Below are 18,678 nucleotides of genomic sequence, written 5' to 3' on the forward strand. Positions count from 1 at the left end.
TAGCTGTGTGAGTCGCAGGGTATTAGGGAGACAAGGTGGGTGAGGTGATATCTTGTATTGGACCAACCTCTGTTGGTCAGAGAGACAAGCTTTGGAGCTACACAGAGCTCTTCTTCAGGCGTGGAAAAGGTACTCAGAGTGTCACAGCTAAATACAATGTGGAACAGCATAAGTAGTTAAGTTTCAGAGTAGCAGCCGTGTTCGTCTGTATCCGTAAAAAGAAAAGGAGGACTTGTGGCACCTTAGTAGTTAACAAATTCTAAGGGATCAGTCCAGGTGAACTGGCCCATTTACAGCTCTCCAGTCATAGGACAAAGTGATACATTGTGCGGTGTATATCATACATAAGGCAGCCATTAGTGCCAGCCAAGCTTATGAGGAATTACCTCTATCTCTAATACAAGGCTCTAGTCTGCCTGCAATTTAGGAAAATCTGATGTTAAATCCACACCCTCTTGAAGTGAATGGGACTTCTTCCAATTACTTCAGTGGGGCCAGGATGTCACCCAGGGGGGTTTAAAAATTGAATTGTTCTCACAAAACAAATGTGGCTTTAAACTGTAGCAGACAAAGCTTTGTGAACTCAAATTACTGCCATTCGGAATCCCCTAAAAATATAGTTTGAGAGGATCACAAAACCTTGCACATCATGAGACTCATCCTTCCCTCCTTCTTACCCATCTCCCTGGACCTTCTACCATTGTTTACCTTGAATTTCTGCCATAATTATCTGAACATTTTATCAAAGCAAGAATATTTTGGGTTAGTAAATGAGTGAGTGGTGACTTATAGGAAGGATTAATGTAGACCAGTCGTGGTATAACAATATAGTCACAAAGAGAGTCAGGTTGAAATTTTGTCAAGAAACCCAAACTGGGCCAAACTTGCCTGGTTTCAGAGATCATTATAAGCCTGAAAGCCAGCGCAGTTTTGTGAAAAGACTTGAAAAATTTCTAGAATCTTTTGAGTTAACTTGGACCCAATTTCAAGCCATCCTAGGCCCTCTGGTGGTTTTCCAGCAAAATCATGCAGAGCTTACTGTTCTTCAAAGTTTAGATCTTGATTATCACTACAAAAGTTTTTTTCTCCAGCTGATAATAGCTCATCTTAACTAATTAGCCTCTTACAGTTTGTATGGCAACTTCCAACTTATCTGTATGTATATATATATCTTCTTACTATATGTTCCATTCTATCCATCCAATGAAGTGGGCTGTAGCCCACGAAAGCTTATGCTCTAATAAATTTGTTAGTCTGTAAGGTGCCACAAGTCCTCCTGTTCTTTTTGCAGATACAGACTAACACGGCTGCTACTCTGAAACCTGTAAAAGGTTTAGATATGAAGCCCAGTTAAAGGATTCCAGCTGAGTTTTGTATTGAGATCACATGAACCCTCAAAAAGTGAAGGTCAGGGGTGTGAACTGAGGCCACAGAAAAGGTTCTGGTGCCCAACAAAGCAAACCCACCAGATTCTGTGTCACTTCTTTTCCTTCTATTTGCATTAAAACCTATATGACTTGTTCATTCTCTCCTTTATAGCACTCCTATTTTTCTACTGTAAAGATCATCTACACTGTGGGGTACAGCATATCTATCTCCTCCCTCACCCTGGCTGTGACTGTTCTTATTGCATTCAGGTATGTTTATGAACATTTACCCTGGGCCCGTGAAAGTAAACAGAAATCAAGTTAATGCAACATGCTGGAAGCTCTGGGCTGCGAGATTTACAGATTAATAACTGGCAGAAATAGCTGCTGTTTCACAACTCATTTTGCATTTCAGTTCGACTGCAACACTCATCACACTAGAAAAGAAACGAGCCTTATGATTAGGCATGAGTGATCTGATCCGGATTAGACTTTGATGCAGCCTGATTTTCACAGTTGCTGAGCATCCCCAGCTCTTGCTGAAGATGCTGAGCTGCAGCTGCATATCACCTCTGCCAATCAGCCTCTAGATAATTAATCACTGCCCAATTTGCTAAGAAAGCTGTCTAGATACTCCTGGCTCTCTCTGCACCACTCCCCATTTCTTGGGGGCTGTGTTAGCACCGTCAGTGTTACATCAGGGAAGGTTATTTCTCAAATGCAGAGTCCATTCAGCCATTGAGTTCAGTGTGAGCAGAGCTCGGTCACAGCAGAGGGCTTTTGACAACCCCACCCTAAGGAAACCCAGACCCGTGAAAGATGAGTTACCCATCTCCCACCACTTCATTTTGCTGGCCTTCCTTCTTTTCCTCCAGGAAACTCCACTGTCCCAGAAATTACATCCACGTCCAGCTCTTTCTCACCTTCATCTTGAAAACTATTGCCATTTTCATTAAGGATGCGGTCCTCTTCCAGGAGGAAGATATTGACCATTGCAGCTTTTCTACAGTAAGCATTTGAAAAGGAGATTACGGTGGCATTTGATATCTTTGTATATTGTTAATGTACTGGTTAATATCTTGCCACTGCTCGTGCTTGTATGTGGTATTGTGGTACCCATAATATGTGTATAACACGCAATAATGAAATTTTGCCTTCCCTGCTCCTTAGACGGAATGCAAGATATCAGTGGCTTTCTGTCACTATTTTATGATGGCTAATTTCATGTGGCTGATGGTAGAGGCGCTCTACCTGAACTGTCTGCTCTTATCATCCTTTCCTCACGGAAGACGCTATTTTTGGTGGCTTGTTCTGTTTGGATGGGGTAAGTGAGGACTGAAATTAGACTAGAAAAGATCAGATTACGTTTCAGGGCTTGATCCATCGCCCATTGGGGTCAATGAAACCTCCTGACAGCAGAGTAAATGCCCATATACTATCAAATGGATGAACCTCAAAGGGTTCTATGGTTTGGATGATTGTATGAACCCTGTAGAATTTGGAGATTGTATGAGGACACTGGGGATGCAGCATCTCTTGGGCTGGATACATCACGGGGAGCCAGGAACCCCTGATATTTAATCTTGGCTCTGCCAGTAGCTACCTGTGTGGCCTTGAGCAAGTCACATTAATCTGCATGCCTTGATTTCTCCATCAGCGAAATGAGGATAATAAAACTTATCTCTGTCTAATCTGGACCATGCCCATCGGTATTACCTTACAGGAGCACTATGATAATTTACTAATTGATGTTTGGAAGGTGCTTAGAGGGATTATTGAAATGGATAAATGCCACTCCCCAGCACTCCCCCATGCCAAAACCACCACTCCTTACCTAAAACTGGGGGGGGGGGGGCTTGCAACCTGACTTTAGGGATATTAGTTGAGATAACTAGTCACATGATTAAGGATTTTTCATATGAGCAATAGTTTGCAGGGACAGGGCCATCCTGGTGTTACTGTATTGCTTTCATATTCACTTATCCATCCCGCGCAAACGTTAACTGGTTAACGCCATAGGCTACTTCATTTCATGGTGTGCATCGGGAGATTTCCCATTGTATTTATGCAGCTCACCATGACCTCGTTAGGTTAAAATGCAGTTCCTGTTAGACATAATGGTCATTGCACAGGGCATTTTCTATGGTCAGTTAATCTGTCTCATACTATCCTGGTAGGGTTGCAATAGACAGGATGGAAATTGAATCTGGAATAATTAATGAAATCAGAAAAACAACAACTAGTGTGTATTAAATTGTTTCGCCAGGTTTCCCAACGGTTTTTACCCTAGTGTGGATATTAGCAAAGCTGTATTTTGAAGACACCGCGTAAGTTGAAGTTTCATACTAGATTCCATATTGCAGTGTTGCACTTTTAATGTTATGATTGGTCCCAGTCCTGCAATTTTCTCTGTGCCAGCGTGAAGCCTGTTGAAGTCAATGTCTTGCATCTTTACATCCATTTTGCATAATTGTGAATGGTTTCATAAGTTTCAGGGCTGTGGAGGATCAGGCCCTTAACCCTTCCTTTTTAAAAAAATTAATGATGAGCACACACAAAAAAATAATGGAAAATATAGATGGGTGAAATCCTGGCCCCACTGAAGTCCATGGGAGTTTTGCTGCTGAGTTCAGTAGAACCAGAAGTTTACTTTGTATTTTTTTCCCCAGTCTGGTAGAAGGATTAAGGGATTTATTTCAAACTGTCCAAAACAAATTTACTGCTTGCACAGAGACTACGAAAACATTGAGGCTAATGGAAGAATTTTTAAAGACGTCACTGAAAATATGTTTCTAACGGGAGTGGAGTTACCGCCTTTTCTATAGCACTTGCTTTTGCAAACGTTATAATCAAAACCTTGAAGTATTGTGCTTCCGGGAAATCAAGGGATTCAGATGAAGTAATGATAATTGAGGAGCAAAGCTGATATCATCAGAAGCCTGAGATACTTATATCGCTTTATAAAGCGGAGCTATTACTGATAGCGGTCGGGGTCACCAATGTGGTCGGAGGTTGGCTGCAAGTGTGTGTTCATTTAGCATGTTGTCCCAGCTCTACGCAGATAGTGGACCTTAATTAAACGGCCCCATAAATCCACAGACTCAGTTTTTAGCGAAGGCGCCTGGCCAGGTTCATTGTTGACGAAGCACGGTACTAGCACCTCGTAGACTTTACGAGGATACGAAGACATGTAGGCCCGTGACAGTGGACACAGCTTAGTGAGCGGCGGGACTTTCCGTTGCTCCATAGGTGGGCCCAAAATATTCCCTTTAAAATACATCTTTATACCCCAGTACAAACAAGTTAGTTACTGCTCCCTAAAGTTGCTCGCTATTACTCATCGTTTTGCACATGTTGGTTCAGTTAAAACATTTTTATTACGTACTGTCATTTTGACCTTATTCCTTTTATTTTTGGGGAATGTTCTTGTACCGTCTTTAATATTGGAATGTTGGGGTGGCGCTTAATATTGAAATATCCACCCTGTTCTTGACAAATTCGGTGAGCAGGGCCTGCCTCTTGCTCACAGCCTGACTTTGCTTCATATCAGCAAAGTTTTAACCACTACTTTAGTTCAGGCCTCATACCAGACCTCTAATATAAGGGCTTATGTCTCAGGCTCTCTTCCTGCTACAAAGACAATGTCCCATAGGTCAAAAAGAGATCTTCAAATAACAATGGTGTTTTTGATTTGGCTTTCAGCAACAGCCCTTATAACCTGCTGTCAGGCATATTTTCAACCAGGAAGCAATAGATTTCTGGCCATCACTTGGTGCATAAGGGTCAGTGATAATTTTGTCATTTTGCTACTTGTAGGATAATATTTATGGAACCTAGACTCTACAAAGCCAAGTTGCAGGGGTTTGGATAGCTCTATTCTTCTATTCTATCTTAAAATGAGGCTGTAATAGGTCTACTCATAATTCCATTGACCCTAACGTGTGCTTTCTCCATGTAACCGTATTCCAGTGACCATGTATATCTATGTTAATTTAAGTGCTACTTTTCCAGATGCTGGGATATTAACCAAGGCTCGCCTTACTGGTGGCTAATCAAAGGACCTATTATCGTTTCTGTTGGGGTATGTGTGATATTTCTCAGTCTGGAAACGTGAATTGACAACAAAGAGATTATGGGGGTGGGCAATGGCTTAAAGTTTGAATACTAATACTTGACCTTCCGAAACTGTAGCATTGATCCCCTAAAGGGATTATCCCTTCGTGCTAAAGATGAGTGCTGCTGAATCTCAGAGAAAACACTTCTCCCTACGTTTTCAAAGACTTGTCATTCCCATTGAAGTGAATGGGAGTAGTTTGGTGGCTGACGCTCCCAGAAGCGCTTTGACAATGCAAGGTTTGAACTAGGAGTCCAGATCCAGGAAAGCATTTAAGCACACACTTAAGGAGAAGCACAGGGATAGTCCTACTGAGTTTTGTTTCCACTCTAAGCTGATCATGGCAATTATGGCCCCGGAGCTGTGCATTTACTGGGGATTCATAATTGGTTAGGGTTAATGGGTCATGATGCACAATTACTTGCAATTGGTCATTAATCCCTAGGAAATATATACAATAAACAGGTAATGTGTGCAGTGCACCAGGCTGGAATTAAAGCCACTGCATTTGTGTGGCTTAATTGGATGGCAGCACCAGCTGTGCATAAATAAGGGTTGTTGAAGGGGGCTCGTCGGCAGGATAGAGCAGTATGAATGCAGAATCCAAAAATGACAGATCGTTATCAGCTTTATTCTGCTGTGAGGCAGTTTTAAAATGCTCTACACCTCCACGTTTTGCCTCATTGTGTTTGACTGACATTCCTGACTAGGTGTGAATGCCATACAGGCAAGCAAGGAATGTATTTTTCTGCAATCATCTAATTAACTCATTATAGGTGGATAAAATGGAATTGCAATGTCTGGGGAGAGATGGGCATCATTAGAGCAAAGCAGCCATTCGCCATCACCTGAAAGATTGATGGATGCACATAATATATGGGATGCAAGGACAAATTCACTGCTGGTATAAAGTGGGCCAGCAATGTTGGTTTGAATGGAGCTGTGACAAATTACACCAGCAGAAAATTTGACCAGTCAGCTCTAAAGGTATCAGCCATAGTTTAGTACAACAACTATCATTGTCTCAAATCAGAAAAATTAAAGAGTGCTGCAAACAATAAAGAAATGATTGATTACTTCAGGGACTAACAAATATGGTTGCTTAATAGAGATGGTCTTCCAAAGAAGACAGAGCAGAATTATATGCAATATCCTTAGGGATACTTTGCTGCTGTCTCTTTAAGATGGGAAGTTTCCTAGTAAGGCTGGTTTCTTGTACAGCTCCCCCTGTATCTGCAGTAATGGCTAGCAGTTATTTAAGCCACAATATACTTTTCACAGGAATGTTTGGTAGTAAAAGGTAACAATCTTCTTTCTTCCAAAAAAATGGAAACAGGTCAACTTTATCCTTTTCATCAACATCATCAGAATCTTGCTGAAAAAGCTGGACCCGAGACAAATCAACTTCAATAATTCATGTCAGTACAGGTAATCGAGTGTCACACACATTGTGAGCAATGCTTCCGGCCATGATATTTTCCAAATGGTGCAGCTGAGTCAGAAATTAAAGGACATGCCCACGGTCACAGATAGAGTCACTTTCAGGGTTGGAACTCGGGGTGCCTGGCCCCAGTTCTGTTGTCAAGGTCACTAGACCAGGCATCTCTCTGAACAGCACTTTTATTCATTCTTGTTCAAGCATTAAGAATACTGAATCACAGCAAAAAAAGATTGGTTATGTGGTACCTCCACTCCAGCCAGAAGCACTGGAAATCTATGCCCACCTTTGTCCCAGCAGATTTGAAATATATATCTGGGTCCCTTTTTAACCTGTTGAGCATTACTCATTACTAGAGAATTTCTAGTTCAGCTGTCCTCATGCTCTTCAGAAGAATGATATTTATTTTTTTGGCCTCTTCTTATTTCCTGCCCTAGACGTCTCTCAAAATCGACACTGCTTCTCATTCCGCTATTTGGGACACATTACATTGTCTTCAACTTCCTCCCTGAATACACCAACCTGGGCGTCCGGCTATATTTAGAGCTCTGCATTGGATCTTTCCAGGTAAACCTGTTAAAGTATTGCAGCGGTGCACGTGTTCCCATAGCTTGTCTAGCCTGAAGAGATAGCATCCTTTCTGTGCACATTCAAGTGGGACTGTGATCCAAACTCAGTCACGGATGCCACTTCATTGAAGATGGTGGAGTTGCACAGAACTTTGCCCTCTTCGTTGCAATGGCCAACCTGTGGTGGGGTGACTTAAACCTCCCCGGTTAAATCCTACAGAAGATCACCCAGTGGCTATACACTGCTCTGACAGTGTATAAGCCTTTAGACAACCACACCAGGCCAGGGCAGAATTCCCCAATGCAGGAATCAACCCTATACTGCCCCATGGCAGACCCCAGAATAGGAAGTGTGCTGGTGGCATTGAGTGCTAGGACATTCTGGGCAGTGGGGAGGCTGCCATAACTTAGAGCAACCCCCAGGGCTGCTCTGGTTTACACTGAGGGCTGTTTTGATTCCCTGCATTAGTTCAGGATCTGGGCAGCACAAAAGTGCTGAAAGCCCCTCTCTTTGCCCCACCCTTCCCCTGACATATGTTGCAAACCCTGCCCCAGGATGTCTAGTGGCTATAGTCACTGAGCTCTTCCCTCGTTGCCTTTTGACTTGAAATGTGGCTTTCCACTGGTCAATAACGATTCCACGGCCTCTTCAGCTGCTGTAAATCAACAGAGACCCATGAGCTGTGCGGATTTACACCAGCTGAGTATTGGACCCGTAGTGTTCACAAATTCCAGCCCAAATACTTACATTCTTCCTGTCTAAACTCACCCTGGGGTTTCAGTCCCTACTCTGAATTTCAGTCTTTGGGGCTGTCAGTCATCATTAAATTATCTTGCAATGTAAGAAAAGATACTAAAAGGGCCAGATTCTCAGCTGGTGTAAACTGGCATAGAACAACTGACTTCAATGGCGCAATGCAGATTTGCACCAACAGAGGATCTAGCCCAAATGTTTCCTAAAACTCTCTAGGGCTTGATTCTGCTCTAAGCTGTTGGACACCAGGTATCACTCTAGTGTTGTCACTGGAGTTTTTGTTTGGCGTAAAACTACTGTATGTGAGATCAGAATCATGCCCGCTCTGTATAATATTAATGCCATGCAGTGTGCTATAGAGATAAGGCTAGTGATTTGGTATTTAGAGAAATTATAAAAATAAAGCTAAGCAGTGACTGGAAAGCAATATGATCCAGAACAAACACAGTCTCCCAGTGTAGTCCAGGGTGCTTTTTGCTGATTTACACCTGCTGAGGATCTGGCCCACAACAGATTTGGAAGAGCTGTAATTTTGACCACCATGTTGCAGCTATATGGCCAAATTCATTCTTGGTGGAGCTTCACTGGACCAGATCATCAGCTGGTGTAAACTGGTGTAGCTTCACTGATTTCGATGGCGGGATACTAGTTTACACCAGCCGAGGATCTGGCTGATTAGCTGTGAAACTAATTGAGCTTAGAATATTTTACGCTCACGCCAATGCATAGGATATAGGAGTATCATCACAGACTGATTTAGCTGAAACAGCTTTTCAAACCTGTGCTATCACTTAACTGTTTTGCTTCTTCAGGGATTTATTGTAGCCGTTCTGTACTGTTTCCTTAATCAAGAGGTAAGAGAACTACATTCTCTTCTTCATTATTGATTTAAATGAAAGCCATATAGAGTTAATACCTAATTTAACAGTGGCAGGTGATCAAATGTGTTAGTTTAGCCCGGTTGCCTAGTGACATGGGAGTTAATGCTGCTGAATATCTCCTTGAAGTATCTTCATGAGAATGAAGCCACCTAGTGGGCAGAAACATTGTTGCTATTTTGCCCTGAATTTAATGGACAATTATTACCATCCAATGAAGTGAGCTGTAGCTCACGAAAGCTCATGCTCAAATAAATTGGTTAGTCTCTAAGGTGCCACAAGTACTCCTTTTCTTATTACCATCTCTGTTTATTATTATTTATACTGTGACAGGCTCAGCAATGAACCAACACACGTATGTGCTGGTGATCTACAAACACAGAATAAAAAGAAGGTCCATACCCCAAGGAGCCAACAGATTTGTATTAAGCTGGAAATAATGTCAACTTTAGAGAGATTGTTTTACAAAAGATAGATCATGCCAGACCAACTTAATCTCTTTCTTTGAGAAGACAACCAATTTTCTAGACAAAGAAATGCAGTAGATCTAATCTACCTGGTTTTCAGTAAAGCATTTGATACAGTTCCACATGGGAAATTATTCGTTAAATTGGAGAAGATGGGAATTAATACAAGAATCAAAATGTGGGTAAGGAACTGGTTAAAGGGGAGACTACAGTAGGTCATGCAGAAAGGTGAACTGTCAGGCTGGAGTGGAGAAGCAGTCTTGGGACCAATCTTATTTAACATTTTCATTAATGATCTTGGCACAAAAAAGTGGGAGCGTGCTAATAAAATTTGCGGATGACACGAAGTTGGGAGTTATTGCCAGCATGGAGGAGGACCAGACTATCATATGAGAAGATTTGGATGACCTTGAAAACTGGAGTAATAGAAATGGGATGAAATTTAATAGTGCAAAGTGCAAGATCATGCATTTAGGGATGAACAAGAATTTTTGTTGTAAGCTGGGGATGTATCAGTTGGAAATGACAGAGGAGAAAGACCTGGGTGTATTGGTTGATCACAGGGTGACTATGAGCCATCAATGTGGTGCAACCCTGGAAAAGGCTAATGCAATCCTAAGATGCAACAGGTGAAGTATTTCCAGTAGAGCTAGGGAAGTGTCATTACCATTGCACAAGGCACTGATGAGATCCCATCTGGAATACTGTGTGCAATTCTGGTCTCCCATGTTTAAGAAAGATGAATTCAAACTGGAACATGTGCAGAGATGGGCTACTAGGATGATCAGAGGAATGGAGAATTTACCTTATGAAAGGACGCTTAAGGAGCTTGGCTTGTTTAGCCTAGCCAGACAAAGACTGAGGAGTGATATGATTGCTTTCTATAAATACTAGAGAAGGAAAGGAGTTATTAAAGTTAAGGGCTAATGTTGGCACAGGAACAAATGGGATATAAACTGGCCATCAACACGTTTAGGTTTGAAATTAGATGAAGGTTTCTAACCATCAGAGGAGTGAAGTTCTGGAACAGCCTTCTGAGGGGAACAGTGGGGTAAAACACCTAATTGGTTTCAAGACTGAGCTTGATATGTTTATGGAGGGGGTGGTCAGATGAGATTGCCCGCAATGACATACAGCCATCCACAACTGCTACTAGCTAATATTTCCAACGGCCGGAGACAGGACGTAAGAGGGGAGGGCTCTGAGTTATTACAGAGACTTCTTTCCCAGGTGTCTGGCTGGCAGGTCTCGCCCACATGCCCAGGGTCTAACTGATTTCCATATTTGGGGTCAGGAAGGAATTTTCCCCCAGGTCAGATTGACAGAGACTCTGGGGGTAGGGTCGCATTCCTCTGCAGCGTGGGAAATGGGTCACTTGCGGGTTTAAACTAGTGTATATGGTGGATTCTCTGTAACTTGAAATCTTTGAGGACTTCAGGAACTCAGCCAGAGGTTCTGGGTCTATTGCAGGAGTGGGTGGGTGAGGTTCTGTGGCCTGCCATGTGCCGGAGGTCAGACTAGATGACCATGATGGTCCCTTCTGACCATAAAGTCTATGATTGTCAAATACACATAATGTTCAGTACAGCTAGTTTTCACTATGCTCTCTAGCTTTGACAACATTTCTTTAGTGTGATATATCTATTTCCAGTCTTCATACTAAGCACCACATTTTGCTGTCGCTCAGACATGCATTGTAATACAGGTGTGTAATACAGATGCTGAAAGAATCTCATATTTATGTCCTGGCTTCAGTCACATGACATGAGTTAATGTTACAAAGATAATACCCTGTCACATAACAAGGGTCAGAATCAACTGAATCTACTAAGAACGGCCACACTGGGTTAGACCAATGGTCCGTCTAGCCTAGTATCCTGTCTTCTGACAGTGACCAATGCTAGAAGCTTTGGAGGAAATGAACAGAACAGTACAATTATCGACTGATGCAGCCTCTGTTGTCCAGTCCCAGCTTCTGGCACTTAGATGCATGCACAGAGCATGGGGTTGCATCCCTGATCACCTTGTGTAATAGCCATTGATGGAGCTATCCTCCATGAATTGATCTAATTCTTTTTCGAACCCAACTATTGTTTTGGCCTTCACGCCATCCCATGGTAACGAGTTCCACAGGGTGACTGCGCGGTGTGTGGAGTAATACTTCCTTTTGTTTGTTTAAACCTGCTGCATAATGAGTTCATCGGGTGACCCCCAGTTCGTGTGTTATTTGAAGAGATAAATAACACTTCCTTATTCACTGTCTCCACACCATTCATGATCTTACAGATCTCTATCAATCCAGTTTTTCCAGATCATCACTGATTACTGCTATTAGTCATATAGTGATTTAGTGCCAACAAGGATTAGACCCCAGTTGTGCTAGGCATTGTATAAATATAGAGTAAAAGACAGTCACTCTCCAAAGAGCTCATAATTGAAATAGACATGACAGACATAGGGCAGGAGACTGGAGTATAATGTACAAAGAGAAACAGCAGAGTGGGTGGTATGCAAATGGCACATTAATGCCAAAATTGTTTTCCAAAAATTCTTTGTGTGGGACTTTAGCTTTTGTGGGATAAGCTAAATATGGAAAGATAAAGGAAAGGAGGGGGGAATAGATGGGAGCGGAGAGGTGGGGGGAAGGAAGAAGGAGAGCATGGTGGATGGGAGGAGTGAAGCTGAGGTGAAGAGATTGTTAGGGAATGGGTGAGCGAGTGGGGTTTGGAGCAAACAGACAACCAATAGAGGGAAGAAAACATCTTGAGTGAAAATGACAGATAGCAGCCAGATGACATCATCCAGGTTTGCCGGTCCCTACTGCAGCACCTGCCAAGGCTGCTTCCATGTCTGCTCCTGGCTGACTGACAAGAAGCCCAGAAAGCAGTAATGGATCCAGTCCAGAACTCTGGCTCTGAATCCCTTACAACACTGGGAAAGTTTGGATCAGAGTCTAAACTTAGTGGCTTGGATACCTCTACGAGCTGGAGAATCCACCACATCTCGAGGTAAGTTGTTCCAGTGGTTAATTACCCTCATTGTTAAAAAGAAGTTGTGCCTTCATTCTAGTCTTAATTTGTCTAGCTTCAGTTTCCGGCTATTTCATCTAATTGTTTTTTCTGCTAGATTAAGGTCTACTATCAACGATCTCTCTCCCCATGTAGGTACATGTAGACTGTGATCAAGCCACTTCTTAACTGTATCTTGAGTAAATGGAGTAGATTGAGCTCCTTAATTCTCTCACTCTAAGCCAGTGGTGGGCAACCTGTGGCCCATCAGGGTAATCTGATTGTGGGCCACGAGACATTTTGCTGACGTTGACCATCTGCAGGCATGGCCCCCCGGTAATTCCCAGTGGCCACGGTTCGCCGTTCCCAGCCAGTGGGAGCTGCGGGAAACAGTGTGGGCCATAGGGACATGCAGGCCGCCACTTCCTGCAGCTCCCATTGGCCGGGAATGGTGAACCGTGGCCACTGGGAGCTGCAATGTGGTGGGAGGGGGAGGGAAGGGCGGCGTGCCTGTGAGTGGTCAACATCAGCAAAATGTCTCACAGCCCGCAATCAGATTACCCTGATGAGCCCCATGAGGCCCACGGGCCGCAGGTTGCCCACCACTGCTCTAAGCCGTGTTTTCCAGATCTCAGATCATTCTCGTAGCTCTTTTCTGAACTTGTTCCAATATTTCAACATCCTTTTTGAAATGTGGGCACCAGAACAGGACACGGTATTCCAGGGATGGAATCTTCCTAGCTCCTATGAGGCAGAGAAGGGTGCCCGCTCTGTGGGAGCTGAAGATGAGAAAGAGAAAACAAGCAAGAGCAATTTACACATGCACACAGAGATGTGCTCCTCATCCCCAGCACAAGCTTTGAAAATTGCACAGTAGGAGCTTCTTAAATGGCACACTCCGGTGGAAAGAGTTGTGTGTTAAACCACTATCCTGGTCATCGGAAGCTCAGAGGAACACACTGTGTTGGGAAACATGCACGGTTATTTCATGAATAGCTTTAAAAATGTTTTAATTAAAACTGTGTGGCAGTAAAAGCAACTAGAATAGCATGCCAGTAAATATGTACCCACTAATATCAGTTCTCACATAAGCCTTGTCGATACTAGATGTTTAATACTAGATTTCTACCACTGACTGAGCTTCAAAAGAGGTAGTAATGGTGGGAGCATTTGTGTTAAGCCAACTTAGACTGCTGGCATTTTTAACCAGGGTTTCATCTAGCACCGTTCTTAGCACTGTGAGAGAGGCAATGCGAGCCAATAGATAGCACCCTAGGCTGGGATAGTGGAGAGCTGGGTTCTGTTCCCAGCTTGGCCTGCTAGGTGACCTTGGGCAAGTCACATCACTGCTCAGTGCCTCCGTTTTCCTATTTGTATAAAGGTTAACGATACTGACATCCCTTATGAAGTTTCTTGAGATCTACTCATAAAAAGCACTATGTAAGTACTAGAGATTATTTTTATTGCATGACTCACTGGTTGAAATGCCAGCAGGTCATCTATATTAGCACCCTACTATTCTTAGCACCAGTGGTGGAGCTAGGTGGGGAAAGTTTAAGGAAAATGTTAGTGTAGACACAGCTGTATGTGTTGTGTGCAATTCACCATTAAGGTGTGGTTCTCTGTCGCCCTCTAATGGGTGAACTACGTCGTGGTTTGTAAGTCTGATACTGGCTTTGAGTTAACAGACCTGGGTCTTTTAGCTGAGACAGTAGATGCTCACACTCTGAGGTCCAATTTTATTATTTATTATTTATAGGTGGTGCCCTGGAGCCCCTGTCGTGGACTCAGGCATTACATATGCAGTAGGCTTGAACTTGTGTGTGTGTGGGGGGGGGGTTGATCTAAGTTACGCAACTTCAGCGACGTGAATAACGTAGCTGAAGTCAACGTACTTAGATCGACTTACCATGGTGTTTTCACTATGGTGAGTCGACTGCTGCCGCACCCCCGTCGACTCCGCCTGCGCCTCTTGCCGCGGTGGAGTACCGGAGGCGATGGGAGAGCGCCCGGGGATCGATTTATTGCTGCCGGCCGATCCAGCGGGTAGTGAAGATGTACCCTAAGTGTTCATTTTAAATGGAAGAGGTGTGCCTTTTATTCATTGGTTAGATACCGTGCACAGAATCAAAAGCAATTGTCACAGTCAAATGGGTATGCTATCAAATTATTAAAGGCAACATGAGCTAGTGGTCTGAGCATGGAACTGGGAGACATGATGCCTGAGTTTTAATCCCATCTCTGTCCATCTAGGTGTTTATTATTATGTATTATTTTATAGCCGTTCCTGCAAGCCCTAAAGCTGATCTGCTAGGTGCAGTGCAAACATCGTAGATGTGGTCCCTGTCACAAAGGCTTTGAAATGTGCCTGACATTTTTCACTCTGATCTACTGTGTGACCTTGGGCAAGTCACTTTGGCCATCTCCTCAGAGGTATTTACACACCCAACTGCCATTAAAATCAATTGGAGTTAGTCATCTAAATATCTTTAAGGATCTGGGCGTTCACCTCTTTGAAACAAGGGATAATAATATTTAACTTATCTAACTCCCTCCCTCCTAGGAATGCTTTTTACTTTGTATGATGCTTAGATGGTATTATGCATGCTGCAAAAGGTCTGATGCTGCAAAAGGTATTATCACAAATTAGGTTGTCACTTATTGTATAACTACTGGTTGTGTTGGTCTGTTTTTATAGTTCGAACTGCAAGACCAAAGTTTTGGTAGTACATTATTTGCATTATGAGAAGAAATTTATTTTAGAAATGCAGTTACAAAAATGCAGAGCAGCTTCAAACTCATTTTAAAATTACACTTTTTTTTAAAATCAGAAAGAGATGTAAAAAAGTCAGACATCTAAAAAAAATTCTTCATTTTTTAAATTAGAAATGTCGACATTTCAACATTTTAAAAAATGTTTTCTAGCTCTGTAGTTGGTTGGAAAATATGCAGTAAAAATCACACTGAGATTTTTTTCCATTTTTTATTGTGAAATGTCATTAAAATTGTCACATTTGAAAAATGTTGACTAGTTCTCATGACAAACGTTCCCTAGTGGGTCCATAATGTATGTACTCAAGTTGGGTACCATGAACATACCTGTCCAAGCCTCCTCTGACTGGGCTCATTTGGCATAGGGATGAAATCAACCTAACGGACCACTAACATCTTCTTTCCCTTTTCAGGTGCAAGCGGAAATTGGCCGGAGATGGCATGGGAAGAGCTATGGACTTATGCCAATGTGGAGGAAGAGGACGAGGTGGACCATGCCATCTAGCTCTGCGATAAAAATGACTACCTCTGTGTGTTAGGGACAGGTGCTGGACTGGGAGCAATGGTGTTTAAGAGCCCAAATGTGATTTAGGAACCTGAATTTAAATCATCTGACTGTAACTTAAAATGCCTGAGTGAATTAGAGAAGACTAATCCAGTTCTGTCTAGTTCCGTAGAAATTCCCCACACCAGACCTCTACAAAAGTTTATGAAGTTACAAGCATTACAGCATCAGATCAAACACCAACTGGCTGCTTATATAATCCTTTTCATGTGTATCATACGAGGCACAGCAACAGAATCATAACAGCAACACCCTCCTCTTCTTGTGTCCATTTCTGAACTATTTTCATGGACTACACATTAAAGCACATCAACTGAGAGCTCACCCAAAGTATCCTAGAGTGACACCATGAAAGTGTCAGATCTGGAATGCACTACCATCCTCTTCAAATTGTGGGAACTGGATTCAGACTGCTGGTTGTGAATCAGTAGACTAGCAAACAAGAAACAGAATGCCTTTTGAACCTACAGCACAATGTTATCAGTCCCCTCATAAGTAAGGAGATTCAGAGTTAAGGCGAAACCTAACTATAGCCTGAACTCTTGATATTGTGCAAAAAAGATATTGTTTCCCAAATTATGGTCCCTGCACCACCAATAATGTGTCTTGGTAGCCGACAAGTGAAACTTTCTGAGAATTAAGTAGTAGGAAACTGAGCTGTTGGAGGAAGATGATTCCATGAGGGTGGTGTTTTATGAGAAATTGGGCTAAGCAACTAAAACAAGCAGGGAAACCAATGAAGCTGCCCATCGGAGAAAGAGAATAGGATAGGCAACGTATTGATAAATTTTAACTTGAGAAGGAAAAGCAATGAGAATAATAGAAAAAACAGTGAGTAAGAAAGTGGGAGATGTTTGAGAGAGACAAAAGAAGAAAATAAATGAGTATGGGAAGAGACTAGAGGTGGTCAGGAAAGTATTGTTTTTCCCTGTGAAAATTTTTGACAAAAATAAATGTTCACTTGCCAAAAATTTTCTTCTTGATTTTTCAGGCTTTCGTCAAAAAAACAAACGCTATTTTTTTTTTCAGTTTTAAACTGGAAAAACAAAACCTTTTTTTTTTGGTGACAAAAATTTGAATTTATTTTGCAAAGCTTTCTGGTTTTTTGGAAAAGCCATTCTCCATCAAAAAACAAAAAAAGATTTCAATAGAAAATTTTCACCCACTTCTAGAAGAGAGTATAATAATGCATGATACAAGAGCTGGCTCTTACCAATTAGTACATGCAAATAGTAGCATGAATGCAGATTTCTCCACAATAGCGTCTGCTCTCAGAGGAACATATTGCCTTAAAGACTGTGGGCCAGATCCTCAAAGGTACTTAGGCTCCCAGTGAAAGTTAGGAGCTTAAATATCTTTCAGGATCTGGGCTACATGTCTGTTCTAGCGTCCTTGAGCACTCGAAATAGCAGGGACATAGGAATTGTGGGGCTCAACTACAGAAGGGCCAGGTGACTTAAGTTCTTTCTTAAACAGCTTTGGCTGGTTTTGCTCTCCATTGTCATCACACTCATTTAGGAGCTTGGGAATCAAAGTGCATTCCCTATCTTTGTCCTTTTCATTGAGCTTTCCCAAATGGGTGCTGGAGTCTGGGGAGAGAGCGATTATTATCAGTGAACTTTTCGAATAGGAACAGCAAGTTTCAGAAAGTGGGGAGGATAAACTTTAGTGAAAGATGACGGGCGAGAGGTCAATCAGCATCCATCCAGTACCTTTGGCATTCCGCTGGGCTTTAATCTCAGCAGTTTAAACAACAAAAATTATAATATGGCAGAGAGAGGAGTGGCCTTCCCCTTTCTTGTGTGGTAGCCTGATACAGGTAATTCAATGGGATGGGTTGATCTTCCATGGACAGATCTTCCCCCTCCCTTGTGGAAGTAGGGGTCAGTCTCTTTGACACTGGACCCCACTCTCCTTCCTCTAACCCACAGGCCTGCCTTCTGCAGTAGGGATGGGGATGGAGACTGGGGGGGTGCACAATTCCCAGCTGTGCAGTGACTCCCAGGAAAATATAACACGTGTTGGCGCTCCTCAATATCTCTTACACAGAGCCGGGAGACCCCCTTCCCCTGCCCACATAGATCCTGTGGGCACTTTGGTGGGCAGTACCTATAATTCATGTTGATCACATGAATGTATGAGACCCAAGGTGAAATGAGGGTTTTCCAGCAGTCAGGGCCTTATATAAATACCTATAAGAGTTGAGTGATGTAGTCAATGTATATTAGATTGGAGGCATTGTAAGATTAAACCCTCAAGGTAATTAATTGAGTTTTCACTCCATACACCAGGAATTATCCAGCCTCAATAAGATTATTAATTTTCACATGATTGGGTAGAGAGAGTTTTCAAGCTTTTGAGGTTTTAAAATTAATCTTCAAGTTGGAAATGTATCCCCATAGAGCACATAGTGTCACCACATTGAGAAAAAAGAGAATGAGACTGAGGGCAAATAGAAATCTTTCTTGTACTTATGAGATCATTCTATGTTTGGTGTTGTACGTTTCTAAACGTGCGATGTCATTTTCCATGTTCCTATGTCGTGACCAATGATATTACATATGGCGTATCAGGACACAGATAACTGTTGAATTTTTTGTCCTCAATTTTTTCCATTGTTTGTAATCCTGTCTTGGAAACCTGAAAATATTTACTTCACACGAACGTTCTCTTCTCTCAATTGGTTAATGATTTTTGTCCCTCCCGAGTGCTATTGGATCTTATATGAAAAGGACATGGCAGTTTT

At 42.4% G+C, this 18,678-nt stretch overlaps 1 protein-coding gene across 1 annotated transcript in view; it reads left to right on the forward strand.

The window, feature by feature from the left end:
- GHRHR (growth hormone releasing hormone receptor) overlaps positions 1-16,830 on the forward strand; it is a 28,380-nt gene extending 11,550 nt beyond the window's left edge. Inside the window, exons 3-11 of the mRNA XM_074943440.1 lie at positions 1,540-1,637; positions 2,243-2,375; positions 2,538-2,691; positions 3,634-3,694; positions 5,379-5,448; positions 6,818-6,909; positions 7,357-7,486; positions 9,055-9,096; positions 15,781-16,830. Of these exons, the coding sequence (XP_074799541.1) occupies positions 1,540-1,637; positions 2,243-2,375; positions 2,538-2,691; positions 3,634-3,694; positions 5,379-5,448; positions 6,818-6,909; positions 7,357-7,486; positions 9,055-9,096; positions 15,781-15,906 (906 nt within the window). The 3' untranslated portion in view covers positions 15,907-16,830. The remainder of the gene's footprint in view (positions 1-1,539; positions 1,638-2,242; positions 2,376-2,537; positions 2,692-3,633; positions 3,695-5,378; positions 5,449-6,817; positions 6,910-7,356; positions 7,487-9,054; positions 9,097-15,780) is intronic.
- The last annotated feature ends 1,848 nt before the right edge of the window (positions 16,831-18,678 follow it).

Source organism: Natator depressus, chromosome 2 (assembly GCF_965152275.1).
Source record: "Natator depressus isolate rNatDep1 chromosome 2, rNatDep2.hap1, whole genome shotgun sequence".
Lineage (NCBI taxonomy): Eukaryota > Metazoa > Chordata > Testudines > Cheloniidae > Natator > Natator depressus.